At 42.3% G+C, this 20,506-nt stretch overlaps 1 protein-coding gene across 3 annotated transcripts in view; it reads left to right on the top strand.

Moving 5' to 3' along the window:
• Positions 1-20,506, top strand: part of PARN (poly(A)-specific ribonuclease) — a 186,779-nt gene that overhangs the window by 60,590 nt on the left and 105,683 nt on the right. For all 3 annotated transcript variants that reach the window (XM_075010325.1, XM_075010326.1, XM_075010327.1), the window contains 3 exons: positions 4,763-4,873; positions 4,971-5,040; positions 10,225-10,280. In XM_075010325.1, the coding sequence (XP_074866426.1) occupies positions 4,763-4,873; positions 4,971-5,040; positions 10,225-10,280 (237 nt within the window). The remainder of the gene's footprint in view (positions 1-4,762; positions 4,874-4,970; positions 5,041-10,224; positions 10,281-20,506) is intronic.

Raw genomic sequence — 20,506 nt, forward strand, 5'->3', positions numbered from 1 at the left:
CAGTCCAGTGGGACCTTCAGGCAGGCTTGCTTCCTGCTGTGGTCTGAAATGCTCAAAGCAGCAGGCTGCTAGATCAGCAGGCACATCTCTGCCTGGTGCATGCCCCTTGAAGCACAGAGAAATACAAACTGGCCCCAGCAGCCAGCTACTTTTAAGTGGTGTGTTGGGGCACAGTAGGCAGGCAGCCTGCGCAAGGGTCCTGCTGGGTGGCTGGGTGGAAGCTGTCTAAATTAAGAGCCTTCCAGCCAGTGCCTGCACCTGGCATCCCACTCTCTCCCCCATCTCAACTCACTGGCCCAGGTCACAATCTAAATACTCTGCATTGCTGTCCCAAGTCACAACCGATGTTCACTGTGCAACTTCCCATTCATCTTTGCATAGGGACTCCTATCTTTCCCCCAAGCCCTTAAGCTGGTGGAGACAGTGGGTGGAGAGGATCCCCTTCTTTCCAGCCCTAGCATGGAGCTGCCTGGGATGGTGAAGAAGAGCACCCTTCCCCATTGGTGCCAGCATGGAGCTTTCACAATGTAGGTAAAGGGATGCCTCGCTGCCAGCCCTGGCTCAGATATGTCTGAGTCAGCAGCTAGAAGCTTCTCCTTGCCATTCCCAGTGGGGAGCAGCCTGTGTAAGTATCAGCCACAGTCACATGCTCCATCTTAAGACCTTAAAGCATCCTCTTGCACCTCAAAGCCCTCATCCCCTGTGTAATATGCAGGGGGTTTCCCAGGCACTGCTAAGAGAACCAAACCTGGGAAACTGCTTAAAACCAGGCCACTTACAGCCCAGATTGGGGTTTCCTCCTCAGTGAGGCAAACCAAGCCCGCAACAAAAATATTAGTGCTGCCCCTCTGTCCAGCCAAAAGTCATACAAGCAAATCCAACAGTTTTTCCATCTGCTCATATGTCCAAAACCAGTAACCCTCCTTACTCAGGTGAGAGGTTTTGTAAATCAATTTCAGCAAATCCACACAGATTCTTCCAGCCACATCTCCGCGTCAATATGTACTTAGATCTTACCCAAAACAGCGCGCTGTGCCAATCCTTTAGAATATAGAATCTAAAGGTTTATTAATAAAGAAAGAAAGGAATAGGGTGAGAGAGAAAAATTGTTAAAGGAGATAAATTACGTACATCAATCAAAGCTTTTGATGCAGGCTACAGCTGATGGTAAAAGCTGCTATCTTGAATGTTTCTGAAAATACATCTTCTGAGGGTTGGTTACTCAGTCCATGTAGGCTTTGTTCATAGCATAGATGTTCTTGCAAACTGCTCTCAAGATGGAGACTGAGAGCAATGGTCTCAGGACAAAGGGACCAAAGGAACAAGGTGGCCAGTGCCAGAGTTCTTTATGTAGACTTGCCATGTGGAGGGAAGATCTGTGCTCCTAGTCATGTAGGCAAAGGCAAATCACCTGATCAAGTTACCAGTCCATGCTGCTTTGGGGCATTCTGCCATTCATTGGCAGTTTCCCAGATGACGTGTCTCAGCTAAATTCCTGAGATGTGGATTGAAGTCTGAGACTGTTTAGCCCATCTTCCTGGATGGGAGTAAATTACACCTTATATTGTGAATCCCAACACTAAAACATTTTAAATACAGGTATAGAGCCAATATATATAACTTCACATAAAAAATCACACAGATATACAAGTAGCATAAACAGATTCAGTGAATCACCAGCTTTCATTAGATCATCTCACTTGACCCTTGGCACAAGATTTGGTGCAAACTTAATACAATGGTTATAGAAATAGTTTTCATATTTAATATAAAAATCCAGTAGTGTCATACCCCACCCCAACCAGTGCCTGTACCCTCCTGCACCGCAGCCCTGAGCCCTCTCCTACACTCATAACTTTGGCCCTACTCCTAACATGAATGTTATGTGCACCAAGAGAAGGGTGATGTGCTGCCCCTTACCTCCAAATTGGTGCATGTAAAAATGTTCATTCTGCTTAGGGGTGGAGGGAACACTGGACTCACTGCCCGAACCTCTGCACCCCCTCCTACTCCACTTGTCCAGGTCAAAATCAACTCCTATGCCCAAATTGCCTCGTAGACCACTTCCTGCACTCCACTTCCTTTCCCTAAGCTCCTTTCTGCATCTACCTTCCGGCCCATACCCTGCACCCCCTCCCTTAGTATCATAGCAAAGTGACCCTTGACCACTTATTGCATTCTTGGAGCGCTCTACCCCATGAAAACATATTGCCCACCCCAGTCAGAGGGTGACTTCAGTAAAGCTTTTGGTACAGTATCTCCATGAATTTCTCATTAATGTAACTTATATAGAGCTTGATTAGGTGAGTGTGTAACTGGTTGTATAACCATCCCTGGAGGGCTGTTAGCTGGTTCACAGTCATGCTGGAAGTGAGTAACAAGGGGGTGGTTCTGCAGTGATCAGTTCTGGGACTGGTTCTGTTCAATATCATCGTGCTTTAGATAATAGCATACAGAGAACTCTTGTAATGTTTCTGGATGATCCAAAGCTGAGAGGGGTTGCAAGTGGTTTGGCGGTTAGGATGAAAATTCACAGTAATTTGGACAAACTGGAGCAATGGTCTGAGGTAAACAGGATGCAGTTCAATAAGGACAAGTGCAAAGTGTTCCATTTAGAAAGGAGCAATCAGTTGTACACATACAAAATGGGATTTAACTTCCTGGGAAGAAGTATTGCAGAAAAGAATCTAGGGATCATAGTGGGCGACAAGCTAAATATGAGTCAACAGTGTAACACTTGCAAAACATGAGAACATTTTGGATGCATTAAAAGGAGTGTTGTAAGCAAGTGTTGTGAGGTTGTCCACGAGTTCGTTTACCTTGGGTCCACCATCACTGACACCCTGTCGTTGGACACTGAGCTAAATAGGAGGATCGGAAAAGCGGCCACAACTCTGTCCAGACTCAGCAAGAGAGTGTGGAATAACAAGCTGTACACTCACACCAAAATGCAAGTCTACAGAGCCTGCATCCTCAGCACCCTCCTTTATGGCAGCGAGACTTGGACCCTGTATGCCCGCCAGGAAAAGAGGCTGAACGTCTTCCAGTTACGCTGCCGCAGGCGCATCCTTGGAATATCATGGAAGGACAGAGTTACCAACACAGCCGTCCTCGAGCAAGCTGGAATCCCAACCATGCACACCCTCCTCAGGCAGCGTCGGCTCCGCTGGCTTGGCCACGTCCACAGGATGAACGATGGAAGGATTCCAAAAGACATCCTGTATGGTGAGCTAGCCTCTGGCAAAAGACCTCCCGGACGCCCCCAGTTGTGTTACAAAGACGTCTGCAAGAGAGACGTCAGAGAGGTAGACATCGAGCTGGACAACTGGGAAGAACTAGCAGACGACCGCAGCAGATGGAGGCAGGGGTTACACAAGGGCCTTCAGAAGGGCGAGTTGAAGATCAGACAGCTAGCAGAGGAGAAGCGAGTGCACAGAAAGCACAATAAGGACTTGCCAGACACCCACTACATCTGCAAGAGATGCAGCAAGGACTGTCACTCTCGTGTGGGTCTTTATAGTCACAATAGACGCTGTAAATGAAGTCTTCAATTGAAACTTTTAAGGGCGCGATCCATAGTCTATGCAGACTGAAGGATGCCTACTACTAAGCAAGACAATGAAAAATAATTCTTCTGCTGCTCCTCCGCACTCAACTGGACTATTGTGTCCAGTTCTGGGTGCCACGCTTCAGGAAAGAGGTGGACAAATTTGAGTAAGTCCAGAGAAGAGCAAGAGATGATTAAAGGTCTAGAAAACCTAACGTAGGAAGGAATATTAAAAAAAATTGGTTTGATTAGTCTGGAAAAGAGAAGACGGGGGAGGGGGGAGAGGGTGGATATTCATCTTCATTCATTATTTTTACTGTAGAGGAGACTCCTTAATTGCGGTAATGTGAGTATAATTAAGCTTGACTTCAATTTCCACTGTGTGTTCTTAAACTTAAGATCGGTTGGTTTGTTAAACAGCAGTTTCTCTCCTCCAGTCTAATTTCCCCTCCAAAAATTGCTTGAACTGTTCAGATGTCTCTCTACAGACTGAGAAAATAAGTATGCAAGACTACACAATCATAATGTTGAGGGGTTTGCAGGGTGAGAGTTAAATGACACACATTTCTCTACAACTCTGGTGTAATATTGAAAAGCCCTGAGTCCTACTGACTGTCATGGGAACATAGGCTTTGTAAGCATTTCAAGGCAAAACTTCTTATGTATTTAGGTACTTAAAGATGCACTTAGGTGCTTTAGTGCGGTTTTCAGTATGTCGCAGATGATTTATTTGTATAGTTAGGCATTTAAGTATCTTTTTAAAGAGTGGCACTATTCATGTTTGGAAAGGGGGTTTTAGGTGCTGCAGTCGCTTAGGCGCTTTTGAAAAGTCCTAGTCTGTTAGCTCCTAGTGGAGTAATAATTGCATACTATATATATCATGTATTGTAGAAGAGTGCGAAGAAATAAACTAGTGACTAGTGCTGTTCCCATTGTTTCAATGTAAGTTTGGCTGCTGAAGTGGCATTATGATCCAGAATTTGGATGAGAAGGGCTATATTAGAGTCCAGGAGTACAATTTTTGATTCAGTGGGAAGAGGAATTGTTCCTAGTAGCCTGCTCCTGTTAGTGAAGCGTTAAATTGCTTGTAATTTGTAAAACTTGACTAGAATTATGCATAGTGCATTATACATTTGGAGCAAACAAGAGTTTCTGGTTAAATATAACTTCTACTTCCATGCTACCCTTAGGTAAACATGATTTTTCCCTCCTCAGAAAGTGCAGAAGGGTTTCCAAGTTATGACACAGCTTCTGAACAACTTCATGAAGCAGGCTATGATGCTTACATAACAGGACTGTGTTTCATCTCCATGGCTAACTATCTAGGTACTGTTTTGTTTTTGTTTTTCCCTCAAAACAATTCCTCTGTACTCTGTTTCACTGTGCATGATATGCTGCATTTCTTTTTTTTTTTGTTTACTAGGTTCATTTCTCAGTCCTCCAAAAAATCACGTGTCTGCTAGATCAAAACTCATTGAGCCTTTTTTTAACAAGTAAGTAATAATGGTACATTACAAAACCCTCTGTACCCTGAAGGTGGTGCTGAAAACTCTATCATCAGTTTAAATTAATTACCTGCATTGTACTTTTTATGGTTAAAATTCTCTGCCGGCCTATCTTATTTGTATTAAGAATTTCAAAAAGTGTTGGTCCTGAAAGGTAAAAACTCCCATATAGTCATTAAACATAATGCCTTTAAATATGGACAGAGAGATGCCTGCCAGTTTGCTCAAGAGTGCGTATTTAGGGAGTATGTTTAAACTGTGGCTCTAGCTTCATCGTTTATCTCAGTATATTATGATACATATTTGTGTCCTTTAGCAAATGTTTGCAGGGTTCTTAGGAATAATCGAAGTGGGGAAAATAACTTTGCTTATATTTCTATAGCTGATAAGGTAAGGTTAGGTACCACAGACTTCGTGTGAGCAATGATAAAGATTGTTGTTGCACTGATCTTTAAATAAATAAATAAATAAAGTATATATTTAGCCTAGATGTGGTCCAAAGAATGCAGAGTGGCATTTTTTATGCAGCTTTTGCTTGACCTGGACCAAAATCTTTGACATGTTTAAGATATCAGACAATACTTTTTTAAAGATGGTACACTGAATTTTCAGAATATCCTACAGCTGAATTTTCAGATGAATTTTCATAGTATTTTCTGTTTCTAGACTAGATATTCTTGATAATCTTAAAGATTTAATTGAGAATCTTAGAAATATAAACTTTTTTGTGTATATTTCTTATGCTTTGCTTATATTATCTGTAGTCTTTCTATGTCATGGTAGAGTAATCTGACATGATAGCATGTGAATTCAGTAAAGATGTGATGGGGGGGGGACCTCTTACCCGAGGTTTAGGGAGAGGTGTAAACTGAAGATTACCATGTCTTGGAAAGAAATAGCCAAATCTGCAAACTGGCACCTTATTGGAATTAAGATTGCAGGCTTGTTGAGCTCAAGTCATAAAGATACTTAGGAATAGTGATGGGGCGTTGTCAATCCTGATTTCTTGGCACTTAGAAAATCATTCAGTCACAAAGCTTAATTTCAATGCTTCGATACCCTGGACATTGATCAGAGGAGGAGTGGCTCTTGAGAGTGGGTTTCACAAAAGTTTAACTATAATATGATCAATGGGTTTTCAATATTAAGGTTGCCCTCCCATAAATTAAAAGAATGTTTAGGAAAATAAATTGTGTCTGATAGCAAGAATAGACAGATAACAAAAATTATGTATTCCCCAGGAGTTTATGGAGGTCAGAGTTCTGCATTCTTGTAAAAGCACTGTTCTTAGACTTGAGATAGTTGCAGGATAATATTTTTTGACTAGCATATTTCAAAATATAGCATTAGTTAATCAATATTTGCACTTGCATTTAAAACTAAGTTCTATCAGCGGGAATGTGGTGCAACAAATATGATCTGCTACATTTGTATTTTCACTATCTGCTTAGATTATGGCTTTGGTTTGAGATTTGCCATATTGTTTCTTTGAAACTTCTGCAGACAAATGGTCACGTCACCTTATAGTAGGAAATGAATAAGTGCCCCTTGGCTGAATTAACTAGATTTATCTGAACATTGGTCAATAGAAACCCGTTTTCACTACATTAACTCAAGCTTGTTTATTTTAACTTTATCAGTAAAACTCAGATGTTTCCTATTAAACATTTATAGTTCATAGCTAATTCAGTCACAGGAGACAGATGTCCTCTTTTATATATCTTATTGAGTGTATTCCAGTCTTTTTGGCATTTGGAAGCAGTCATCTTTAAGATCTTTGAATGAAAACTGTAATAGAAGGGAAGATTGTTAAAGAGCCTATGATAGGTTCACAAAATACTCATATTATGCAAATAAGTACTAGACAAGTCAGTGGTGAAACCAATAACCCATCTTCTCTAATCTCACTCTGGGTTTGGTAGATCAGGTCTCTGAATTCCCTTCATTACTTCTCTGGTTTGCCCACACTCCACAAAACAGAAAACCCTGTGATAGAGTAGTTTTGGTTGGCCAGTTGTCTGAATTTTTTTTACTGTCTTCTGTGCTTCTGCCAAAACAAAACCTTATTATACAACAGTTAACTAAAACGAATTGAGCCTGATTCAAAGTCTTCTGGAGGAAGTGGAAAGACTTTGGAATAAGCCCTTGTTTCTAAGGATTTTAAGTGGTATGCTAATATTTTAACTATCGCTGATGTACATCTGGAAGAGGTAACCACTGTGGCTTTTCTGTAGAACTTGTTAGTGCTGCAAATCTCCTGTTAACATTCCTAAAATGATGAAGATTATTTAGAGCCTATTAAATGTTTCTGTCTCTCAACAGTTCTCTTCAGGATATATCTCTCTCACATCTTTTGTCCTGGTATCTAGAAAATAGCCCTACCCATCTTTTTTCTCTTTATCTGATCATAGTTGCTAACTGGTTTCAGTGCTTGCTTTCAGTCACTTGTCAGACTGCTCATCATCTTCATTCTGCTCTTGTATGTAGCCAAGTGTAAAAATTATCTATTGCAGATATGTCAAACACCATACGTACACTTGAATTCTTTAATTTCTCATTCGGTGTTTATCCTCAGTTTTTCAGATGACAGCTACCAGTGCACTTACGCTTAATAATCTACACATTTGCTTGTATAGCATTTTATGGCAGTGAAGGGGAACCTAGACTGAGTGGTGTGCATCTCAGTGGGCTGCAAGATTGTTGTAATGAAGACTGTCTCTCAGGATAGACTTGTTGTGCTAACTGCACTTGCATACGTAGAATTTGCAGGGTGTGCTACTTGAACTGTAGTTGTGCAGCTGCAGAGAGAGATGCAGATACAGAGGGAGCACGTGGCATTCACAGTCAACTGTGTGAAATCAGCAGGACCGCTTTTCATTTGCCTTTGCTCTACGTAGCTGTCACTTTAGTAATACTGGTAGGAAAAAAACCTATGTGGATAACAACTAACAGAATCTGGCAACCCTGTGCATGGGTAATAGTAAACAAAAATGTCTCATGGGCTATACATAGAATCTGATGCACACAGCCCACAGACCTCAGGTTGCCCAGCACTACTATATAATATTGCCATATGACAATATATCTTACTTGGCAACTGGTTTTGTGGTTGGTCTAATTCAGGGGTCAGCAACCTGCAACTCCAGAGCTTCATGTGGCTCTGATCACTGTAACCACTGACTCCAGAGGCTCAGGAGGCTGCTGCCACTTAAACAAATCCCTCAGTTAAAACAGAATTTAGGTTTTTTGTTTAAGTGGTGGCAGCCTCCGCAGCTGCTGAGCAGTCAGCTACGGCAGGGAGGAAGCAGACAGGGCAGAGAGCACCTGCCTGCATGCTCCACGTGGGGGATGTCAGCCTGCAGGAGACCAGGGGGCCCAGTCTCCCCCTGCCAGAGCTGCGCAGCCATGCTGAGAAGGAGGCAGCACAGGTGAGCATTGGCAGCGTGATCCTGGGTAAATCCTGGGAATGTGGGGTGGGTTTGGGGCTGAGAGGGGTTAAGTCTGGGGATGGGGGGGTGAGGTTTGGGGCTGAAGGTGTTAAACATGGGAACTGGGGGGAGAGGTTTGAGGTTGAAGGGGTTAAACCTGGGGTTGGGATGGCAGTTTGGGTCTGAAGGGGTTAAGCCTGGGGATGGGGGTGGTTTGGGGCTGAGGGGGTTAAAGTCCAGAGATGAGGGGGTAGGTTTGCAGGATGGGGTCAATGCTTGGGGATTAGGGTCGGGTTTGGAGGATGAGGTGGGTAAAACCTGGCGATGCAGGTAACAACTTTTTAACTGGTACAAGTCATTGTGTGTGCCCTGTTTTTAAAATAGGGGTGACCAAAACTACAGTTTGGTGTTATTTGTTGAGGACAGTCTCATATTTACATGTGTTGGGGCCCTTGAAGTATTGATTGTGTAATTGAATTTGAAAAAAATGGGTCTTCTCTCTATTGCAGTTGCAGATCCCTGGTTGGGGTGTGGGAGGCATTGTTGAGGGTGAAGATGAGTTCAGGTGGGTAGAAGTACAAGAGTCAGGGCAGGAGATTGGCAGGATGAATACACTCAATGGAGATGGTGAGGGAGCTCAGGGGAGGGAGCTGGGATGCCTGCTGGCTTCTTTCAGGAGCAGCAGATCCTTGGGTCAGGCCAAAGTGTCAGGGAGCCATCCTGCTGGCCAGTGGCTGCTCTTGGGGTTCTTGCTGCTCTCTTGTGATCATTTGTGTCTCCCTTGCTTGCTGCTCCCTCCCCTCCCACTATGGTCATGCGTGAGGATAACTGTTACCATATCCTTCCCTTTCCATTTAATACGGAACAATTGTATTCCATGTACATATTCTTATCATGGCACAACCAAACCTGACCTTGCTTTAAGTAATGATAAGAGGGAGCTGCATAGCAAAATTGGTGATCCTAACTGTTACGCCTTAGGAGCAGTTCTTGAACAAATGGGCAGACAGACAGGCACAAGTTTCTAAAATACATAGTAAGAAGATGATTCAGTAAAATTTAGTTGAAGTACTAATGTGTTCCGCCTCCCCCTCTTGTAGTTGATTTCTGAATATGCTTTAAGATTACATAGGTACGCTTATTCGAATATATATCTGGTGTATAGAGGTTACTCAAGGATTTGTGTTGTGATGCCTCTCAAATTTCAGTTGCACTGCCATGACTAACTCAAAGTGAGTAATGCTAATATAAAATCAATTTTTGGTTGATTTTTGATGCATTTAATAACAATTTCCTGAAAATATATAATACAGACACAGAAGCATTTGGTATATACAAACTGTAATTCTGTTAATTTTTTACAGTAATTGCTAGCACTGTTAGGCATCAAACTTGCTTAACATGGTAAATGTGTCAATAAGACTTTGTGTTATATTGATACTTATCTGTCTATAAGTAAAATAAAAGTATGGTGGCCATGGAATGAGAGTTCAGTGTTTTATTTTAATCACAGAAAAGCATGGATCAAGCTAGCTGGGGGAATACTCTCAGCGTCTTGTGATTTTTAAGTTGTTAGTAGAATTAAAGTTTGAGTATATGTATAGTTGCCATTGTTTAGGGTGACGAATACTGCTGCTGGCTACTTTAGAGCAGCAGTGTTGTTAAGCTATATACTGTAATAAATAACCTCTTAAAGGCTGAGTGGCATAAGATTACTAGTGACATTTACTTCTTTCTGTATCAGGTTATTTCTTATGAGGGTAATGGACATACCATATCTCAATTTGGAAGGACCAGACCGTAAGTAATTTTCATTTTGGCTAAATAGATCCTGTAGAAAAGCAAGTGTAAGAAAGTATTATCTCACGGGTAGCATATGCGGTTTAAATTACAACTGAGCTCTATGCACACATCTTATCAACTTTTTCTTTTATAAAAATAACAAAACAAAACTTAAACATTTTTGTTACTTTGGATGTGAGATCTGCAATGTACAGTAAATACTATTTGAGAAGGGTTTTGACGACATCTGCCTGGACTCCTTGTTGGTGCCCAAGTTTAATGTAGTGTAATAGTTTTGGGACATTATATCCTTGATCACTGCATAAACGAAGTAGCCCAAATTTAAGTTTTTGAGTCTTAAATAGCCATTTTGTTTCTTCTTTTGCAGTAAGTAAAGTATGCAAGGTAGTGAATATACAGTGATTCTGAAAAGTGGGTTGAAAAGTTGGCTTCAGAGTTCACAAAAAAACTCGTTTAGCCTAAGTGTAAGAACGTTCAGACCCAAATAAATTTTGGTGAAATTAGATGGGACTGAAATTAGGCCTTCAGAGAGAATCAGTGTTACCTTGATTATGGATTCAAAACCATAGAATGCTAATGAAAAATAACTTATTTTTCATCAAGGTTATTGAGCAGACATTCCTTTGAAGCTACAACCTTGTGTGAAAATGAAAGCATTTTATGGACTATGTCATCCTTGCAAATATTAAAGATCTAAATCTTTCATGAGTTGATGTATTAAAAATATGGGAAGGTTTTGGTTACTCTTAATATGTGTTTCTTTCTCAGTAATATACTCTGGAAATTAAAATGAATAAAAAGGCATTTCAGACATAAAGGGTAAAATTTTGGCCATTTTGTAGTCCATAAGAATATTGCCAATGACTTCAGTGGAGCCTGTATTTAATTCATAATGTGTTAGAGAATGTCAGCCAGCTGAAATATATAATTTAAGTGCAAAACAGTGCTAATCAAAAATACTTCTTGTATCCCATCTTACTCCACTGAGGGCTGCCTATCTCCTCCTTATACTGTGATGCCCCATGCAGCAGTCGGGGAGCTATCCTTGTCTTTGAAGATGGGTGAAAAAAGCATTGAGTGTTTCACTTTTCTGCATATTGTGTAGTGAGGTTACCTTCCCATTCAGTAACAGCTCCATGGCTTCTCTGACCACCACCTTGTTGCTAACACGCCTATGGAAATCTTTCTTGTTGCCTTTCACATCCCTTGCTAGCTGCAATCCAGTTGTGCTTTGGCCTTCCTGATTCCGCCCCTGCTTGTTTGAGCAGTATATTTATACTCTTGCTCAGTCATCTGTCTGTTTCCACTTCCTGTAAGCTTCTTTTTTTAGTTTAAGTTAAGCTGGTTGTTTACCATATTTGCTTTTCTTACTGCATGTTGGGATGGTATGTTCCTGTGCCTTCTGTGCAGCTTCTTTAAAATTGAGCCACCTCTCCTGGGCTCCTTTCCCCCTCATGTTAAGTTCCCTGGGAATCTTGCCCATCAGTTTCCTGAAGGAGTCAAAATCTTCTTTTCTGAAGACCAGGGTCTGTATTCTGCTGCTCTCCGTTCTTCAAATATTCAAATTTGGCACATTAACACATGGTTTAAATCGTGATGGGAACTTTCTGAGTCACCACAGGGGTTCGTCTGCATACTTGGCTCAATCTAATTCTTGACCGTCCCCCCACCCTTCCACTCTCTGATTTGCTCACCTTGATTTATCTTTTTCTGATTTGTCGTCCTTGCTTACTGTTTTTGGTTCTCTGTGCCTTAAATATTGAGTCTGTTCTGGTCTGGCTACGGTCTGAAGAAGTGGGTCTGTCCCATGAAAGCTCACCTAATAAACTATTTTGCTAGTCTTTAAAATGCTACTTGACTGCTTTTTTGACAAACACATGGTCAAACAGTCCCTACAACTAGCATCAGTTCAGCACAATGGTCACAGATAAATAAGCACATGGATACTCATCTCACCAGTTCACAACCCAGATGCCTTAATGCCACACTCACCTTAACTCCTTTCGGACGCTTCCCGGGTGAACTCCCTCCGTTATCTGCTCTGTTGATGGCTCAGTTTAGCTGCCCTTGCATTTAACATGGAGCATCAGGCGGGATTGTCCTTTGTGACCATCTAGGTGCCAGGGCCACAATGCTACTTTTAGTACCATAGCTTGAGTAAAGCTAAGGTTGAATATCCATTTGCGCTGGGAATTGCATCAGCCAACACCCTAAATAGTTAACAATTCCCTCTTTAGAGCAGGAGGCCGTTGTTAAGGAGCTGTTCAAGGGAAATATACTGACTGCTGGAGGATATGAAGTTATTGGGCTTTACGCTTCTGTGGTGTGGTAACTAGGGGTGTTAAATCCCATTCAGTTGTTTAACTGCTTAATTTCTAAGTTTAGGGGGTCGGTTCAGAAGGTCCGTCCAGACCAGGCATCACTCCCCGCAGCTGCAGATAGAGGCTGTCTGTGGATGCTAGTGGTGCATTGGAGACCAGGGGTGCACCAGCCTGGCTGGTGCATCCCTGCCCATGGTGCTGCTGTGGGTGCATTTGCAGCAGCTCTTGTTTCATTGTGGGATGGGGACACTCCATTTGTGCTAGAGCAGTCCCGGTTTGTGGACTTTCTAGCTGCCCCTCCCCGCTTCTGTTGTGGATGGGGCTGTGCTAGTCCAGCTGGAGCAACCCTATTCCAGATGGCACTGTGGGGTTGGGGCATCCCCTACCTACTGTGAGCAGGGGCACTACTCCAGCTTGTAAGGATTAACCATAACTAATAAGCCTCATCCATTTCATAAATCATAGCACACCTAGGACTGGAAGGGACCTCAAGAGGCCATCGAGTCCAGCCCCCTGCCCCAATGGCAGGACCAAGTACTGTGTAAACCATCCCTGACTGACATCTATCTAACCTGTTCTTAAATATCTCCAGTGTTGGAGATTCCACAACCTCCCTTGGCAAATTATTCCATTGTTTGACCACCTTGACAGTTAGGAACTTTTTCCTAATATCCAACCTAAACCTCCCTTGCTGCAGTTTAAGTCCATTGCCTCTTGTTTTATCCTCAGAGGCCAAGAACAAGTTTTCTCCCTCCTCCTTATGACACTGTTTTAGATACCTGAAAACCGCTATCATGTCTCCCCTCAATTTTCTCTTTTCCAAACTAAACAAGCCCAATTCTTTCAGCCTTTCTTCATAGGTCACATTCTCTAGACCTTTAATCATTCTTGTCGCTCTTTTCTGGACCCTCTGTAATTTCTCCACATCTTTCTTGAACTGCGGTGCCCAGAACTGGACACACTACTCCAGCTGAGGCCTAACCGGTGCAGAGTAAAACTTCATTTAGGATGGAGCTTATTGGTTACACTTTCATATCCCTACTGGTAACATGTTTCCTGTAAACTGAGCACTTGGGCAGCCACCCAAGAGAGATTCAGATGTTGCCCAGATGATTAGCAGAGTGCCCACAGCTCACACAACCAGGAGCTTGTTTTTCTGCCGGTGGTGCACATCAGCATGTGCCCTCTGCAGATAAAATTTATTCTGCACATAAATGGAAAAAGTAAAGGACTATTAGTAGACAGGCTTTGTTCTGAGATTTAACAGTACTTTAATTTGCAGAAAAAATTCTGGTCTCCTGTAGTATCCGCTGGTCTCAGGCTCCTGAAGGAAAGACTTGTAGGTGTCTAAGCCACTCAAACCTACTAAGTTAGCACAGTTGAGCCATGAGGTGTTGTAGCCAGGGAACTATCTTAGGAGTCAGGTGACATTACCACATTTTCTTTCGGTTCTTAAATTTTATCCCTATAGTGAACTGCTGGTCATGATCACCAATGCCTAATCAGGATAAGAATGTTTGTGTCATTTCACAAGCAATTATTGTTTTATATTGGATTCTTAATATAAAAGTAATCAAACATAACTGATCTGCAAAGCCTCTTCATATTCATCACTTCTCAAGATTGAGGTTAGTTTATTGAATTCTTATACAATATAACCTTTACATCATTAGGCTAGTTCAATATATAGGTGCTACTTTTTTGCCAAATTACAGAGCAAACAGTTAACTGGGGCAGCAGTCTAGGAAGTTGCCCCTCTGGACTCCACATGCCCCCCATTCAAATATGAGGTTTTGTGCCTTTATCTCTGTGGAGTGAAACGTAGGGTTTGAGGACCATAACAGTTTAGAGTCTAATTTGGAAACAGATTCTTTTCAAACCTTTTATTTCAAACAGGGTAATTAGGAGTCCTAATGTTAAACTAATTAGGTTGCAAAGATTAAATAAAACTCTTCGAAATATTCACCCTCAACTTTATTACACAAGAAGAAATGTCTTCCTTAAATTAGTTTATGAACTTCGAATTTTTGTGCCTTAGTTTTAGTTTGTACTGTTCTTATTCCTATTTTCAGCAGTAACATCTCTAAGTGTACACAGTGTTGTGTTTTTCTTTATAGTAGGGTTATACTTGTCAAGCCAACATTTTGTTCATTATATCTGGCTTCCATTGCAGCTTCAGTTAGGGTGACTGTACCTCCCTGTCACAATTACGGGACAGGAAGATATTGGGGGCTGGTGGGGGGTGGCTCCTCCCAGCTCCTCCAAGGCCTGGGGATCTGGGAAGGAGGTGGCAGCCACCCACTCTCCCTGAGTCTTGGGCCACGGCAGGGACAGGGCAGCTGCGGTGCTTCCCCACGCCCCGCCTTTCCCAAGCCTCAGCGACAGAAACAGGGCAGCCGTGGAGCTCTCCCCTCCCTCGCCCAAGCCCCGTGGAAGCAGCAGGGATGGGGCAGCCACGGTGCTTTCCCACTGCCTTCCCCGAGCCCTGGGAAGGGGGAAAGTAGGCTAACCTGGAGGCGTCCTGCTCTCTGGCTAGCAGCTGTGCCTGCTGGCAGAAAACACGGGACAGTTAGTCCCATTTCTAAAATAAATAGGGACACCTTTTTGCATCCCAAATATGGGACCATCTCACCAAAAGTGGGATGGATGGTCGCCCTAGTGTTCGGGTAAGTGTATTTAATTCAAATTTCCTTTTTTTACCTAGTGCTCTTTGATCTACCCGGTTTCCAAGCTACTAGTATATAATGGAGGGCTTAAGTTATTTTTTATATAAACATTTTTATTAAAAATACATTTCTATAAATATTAAAATCTTATTCTGAAGAGTTAAATTACTCCATTTATGTCCCACCTGAAGCTATCATAATCTCAGTGGTTTACGTAGAATAGATGGATTTTTTTATGCAGAACTGATTGTATTGGAGGAGAGCAGCAGGATAGGTCTCTTAACATCAAATCTGCTGTTTGTGTACAAATTAAAATTGCAGACACTACTTGTGACATGAAGCACTATCCACACTGTTCATTTATTGGTGTTCAAAGTAACAGGTTATAATCTAATTATCCAATTTAACTTACATAAACCAGCTGTAACTCCACTGATCAGTGTAGTTAAGTAAATGAGAAGAGGCTCAAGCCTTTGATCTGTTCTCGTACGTATGCTGCTAGATGAAAATATAGATTACAAGACCCAGCGGATGTGCTAACTGTGAGTTTTAGAGGCCATCTTAATTACAAAAATATAGGAAGAAGAAATAACAAACATACACAGGCAATATAAATTATGGAAGGATTTCTGTTGCCACCATGTCGTGTTGTCTGTAAATTCCACTCATTTTAACTCAGTTTTTCCTATCATGGAAGAGAGAAGCTCTGTTACATGAACTAATTAATGTACTTACTTTTCAGATATACCTCAACATTCATATTTCACAACTTGTACTTATCCCCCGTGCACTTTGTGTTGCTACTCTATGCCTGCTCCTTTCATTCCAGATTATTTAGAATTGCTTGTTCTATGGATGATGAGCATTGAACTATGATGGGAAGATTAAATTGTCAAAATGAGTGTACTCTCCAGAGCTGGATTGTCACTTCATATGTTACAAGTCTGGGCTTCACGAGGTTTTTTAATACTTTGTACCTAAACACACTAGAAATGGCAAACAGCTAGGACCCAAGAGATGACACCATGAAACCAGCATACATATTGTCACGCCCTCGGTAGAAAGTATATGGAATAAAAATTGTGAAGCCATATTTTTAAATACGAAAATAACTATTCAGAGCTATGCAAACCAGAAAATACCTAAAACAGAAGGACTTTCAATTTCTAATCTTTATTCTGAATACAAGTGAAGTTGTCAAAAAGGCTGAGGCTGCATTCACATTATGAGATAAATTCGAATTTCAAGGCTTTAGCTCAATATTAAAACATGACTGTCTTCACATGTAATACTGTTACTCGACTTATTGAGCCATAAAGCCGATTCCAAAATATTGATATTATGAGCCAGGTATAGCATCTATCTCAAATTTAAAATCTCGAATCAAGGCTAGTGTGGAAGCACCATGCCCTTAATTTGAATTTTTTAGTTTCCAGAAGTGTCCCATGTGTATCCCACAAAAGCTATGCAGTGACTCTCCAAGTGTGGCCGCTTCGTTGTGCACTGCTGGCAGGTGTGCAGGAAGAAGGTCAAAGTAAGACCGCAAAGTTTGGATTGAATTTGAATTTTGAATTTAGCAGCCCAGCCCTGCAAATAAAAAGGGTGTCATTTATGAAAAAATCTTTTTGCCTATCGCATCACACCGCATCGGTAGCAATTATCAGTAGCCATGTACTGCAGTAATGAGCAGTCAAGTTAGTGATGTGACTACCATTCATTCATTACGGCACTGATTGATTGGCTTTATGGCAGAGACATTCATAGGTACTATGTGTGTTATAGATCAGTCATAGAGCTGTTTTTTAAAGTGCCCCTTACTGCTGCAGCCTGAGCGCGGGTACTGGTGGAGGGCAGTGTAGACAGCTGAGAGTAGGTCCTGCTTACTGCCTTGCTTCAGAATTCCAGATAGACAGGAAAATTTCCCACTTTGATTCACATATATCGTGCAAAATAGTGCACGCTGTAATAACGGTAGGGACGTTAGCTTCAGAAATGTCTGAACAGGTCAATAAAGATTTGAACCTCACTTTCAAACGTCCAAAGGTGCATTCATTACGCATTCTGTACCTGCTCAATCTAATTAAAGTTTTCCTTAGTGGGGTTCAGGGCTCCTATGTAGGGTTTCATCAGGCAGGGAAGCAGAGGGTAAGCAGGGTCGCCCAATATAACAATAGGCATCTCCACGTCGCCAATCTTGATTTTTCTGATCAGGGAAAAATGTCCCATCCAGGAGCTTTTGGTACAGTCCAGGATTTTTGAAGATGCATGTGTCATGAACCCTCCCTTACCAGCTAGTGTTGATGTTGGTAAAACAACCTTTGTGATCTACCAATGCCTGTGTGACCACGGAGAAGTACCTCTTTCAATTAATGTAAAAAGGGCTCTAAAGGAGACCCTAGCAATTACAGACCAGTAAGTCTAATGTCAGTACCGGGCAAATTAGTAGAAAACAATAGTAAAGAATAAAAATTGTCAGACACGTAGAAGAACATGATTTGTTGAGCAAAAGTCAACATGGTTTCTGTAAAGGGAAGTCGTGTCTTACTAATCTGTTAGAGTTCTTTGAAAGGGTTAACAAGCATGCGGACAGGGGGGATCCAGTAGACATAGTATACTTAGATTTCCAGAAAGCCTTTGACACGGTCCCTCACCAAAGGCTCTCAAGTAAATTAGGTGGTCATGGGATAGGAGGCAAGATCCTTTCATGGATTGGGAACTGATTAAAAGACAGGAAACAAAGGGTAGGAATAAATGGTAAATTTTCACAATGGAAGTGGGTAACTAGTGGCGTTCCCCAAGGGTCAGTCCTGGGACCAATCTTGTTCAACTTATTCGTCAATGATCTAGAGAAAGGGGTAAGCAGTGAGGTGGCAAAGTTTACAGATAACACCAAACTGTTCAGGATAGTCAAAACCAAAGCAGACTGTGAAGCACTTCAAAAAGATCTCAGCAAACTGAGTGATTGGGCAGCAAAATGGCAAATGAAATTTAATGTGGGTAAGTGTAAGGTAATGCACATTGGGAAAAATAATCCTACTTATACATATAATATGATGGGGGCAAATTTAGCTACAACAGATCAGGAAAGGGATCTTGGAATTATAGTGGATAGTCCTCTGAAACATCCATGCAGTGTGCAACGGCAGTTAGTAAAGCAAATAGGATGTTAGGAATAATTAAAAAAGGGATAGAAAATAAGACAAAGAATATCTTACTTCCCCTATATAAAACTATGGTACGCCCACATCTTGAGTACTGTGTGCAGATGTGGTCTCCTCACCTCAAAAAAGATATATTGGTGTTAGAAAAGGTTCAGAAAAGGGCAACTAAAATGATTAAGGGTTTGGAACGGGTCCCATATGAGGAGAGGCTAGAGAGACTGGGACTTTTCAGTCTAGAAAAGAGGAGACTGAGGGGCGATTATGATAGAGGTATATAAAATCATGAATGGTGTGGAGAACGTGAATACAGAAAAGTTATTTACTTGTTCCCATAATATAAGAACTAGAGGACACCAAATGAAGTTAATGGGGAGCAGATTCAAAACTAATAAAAGAAAGTTTTTCTTCACACAGTGCACAGTCAACCTGTGGAACTCCTTACCAGAGGACACTGTGAAGGCCGGGACTCTATTAGGGTTTAAAAAAGATCTTGATAAATTTTTGGAGGTTAGGTCCATAGATGGCTATTAGCAAGGGGTAAGGTATGGTGCCTAGCCTTTTGTCAAAGGCGGGAGATGGATGGCAGGAGACAAATCACTTGATCATTGTCTTTGGTTCACCTCCTCTGGGGCACCTGGCATTGGCTACTGTCGGCAGACAGGATACTGGGCTAGATGGACCTTTGGTCTGACCCAGTATGGCCGTTCGCATGTTCTTATGTAACGTACTTCAAGGCCAGGTGAGATGGGGACATGATGGGGATGTGCATTTCATCTATTGCCCTATCGCAGAGAGGAAAGCCCTGGGCAGCAAAGCCATCCACTGTGTCCTGTACATCTCCCAGGGTCACAGTCCAGTAGAGATGCTAACAGATTGCATGGGCCACCTCCATCACCTTGGACCCCACTGTAGATCTGCCCACCCCGAACTGACTTGCCACTGACTGTTAACTATTGGGAGTTGCAAACTTCCACAGTGCAATTGCCACTCGCTTTTGTACCGTTAAAGCCTGCCTCATGTTGGTGTTGCTGTGCTTCAGGGTGGGCGCCAGTGTATCTCAAAGTTCCATAAAGGTGAACTTGCCTGTGCGAAAGTTCTGCGCCCACTGCTGGTCGTCCCAGGACTCCAAAACAATGTGATCCCACCAGTGTCTGCTGGTCTCTCGAGTCCCAAAATGCCGCTCCACTGTCAGCAATGCAGTCATGGCAGCCACCAGCTCAGCATTCTTGAACTGCAGTTGGCACAATTGCTGTTCCAAAGCACCATCCTCCTCCTCATCATCATCAGCAGCACCACCACCACCATTAGGATAGACAAGCGCCTTTGAGCTTTGGACTTAGACAAATTGCATGACAGCCGCTGTGGCTGCTGAAATGATCTGTGCTATGAGGTGGTGGGAGAGGTTGTGGATCGATGCTTGCGCTAGAATGCTGCAGCAGGAAATGGTGCGATCTCCAGTTCTTTTTCGGTGGTTAGTGATGCAGTGAATTCTGGGATAGTGCTTGGAATTCTGGGATTCCAACGTGAAATACCCACATGCAACTGGGGCTAAGGCACTGTGGGATAGGTACCCTTATGCTGTCGAACTTGCACGGGGCAATGGGTGCAGAGATTCAACACAGAGAAAAAGTGGGTCGAATATCAAAAAGCTTGGTGGACACTTTATTCAAATTCATAATATTGAGATTGAGTATTCAAATTTACTGTATATCAATTTTATCTTGTAGTGTAGACGCAGCCTTAAGTTGTACTATGTACTGGAAGCCGAAATGGTCAGAAACTAGCAAGTAATCTGTTTGCTTTAAAGTGCACTCATTCTTCTTTAAACAAGTGCTTTATGAACAAGTACTCGCTAAAGTGACAGACACACATACTTACGTATGTTCCCTGAATGAGTGACCTCCCCTCGCTAATATGAGCCTTACCCCCTCCCCGCGGCCCCAATCCACTGCAGCCTAATTCCTCCACTGGCCCTGCATACCCAAACCGCTTCAGCCTTAACCCCGCCCCCGGCAGCCCTGCACACCCAAACTGCCCCAGCCTGACCCCCCCCCCCCACAACTGGCCCCACACAC

Source organism: Carettochelys insculpta, chromosome 16 (assembly GCF_033958435.1).
Source record: "Carettochelys insculpta isolate YL-2023 chromosome 16, ASM3395843v1, whole genome shotgun sequence".
Taxonomy (NCBI): domain Eukaryota; kingdom Metazoa; phylum Chordata; order Testudines; family Carettochelyidae; genus Carettochelys; species Carettochelys insculpta.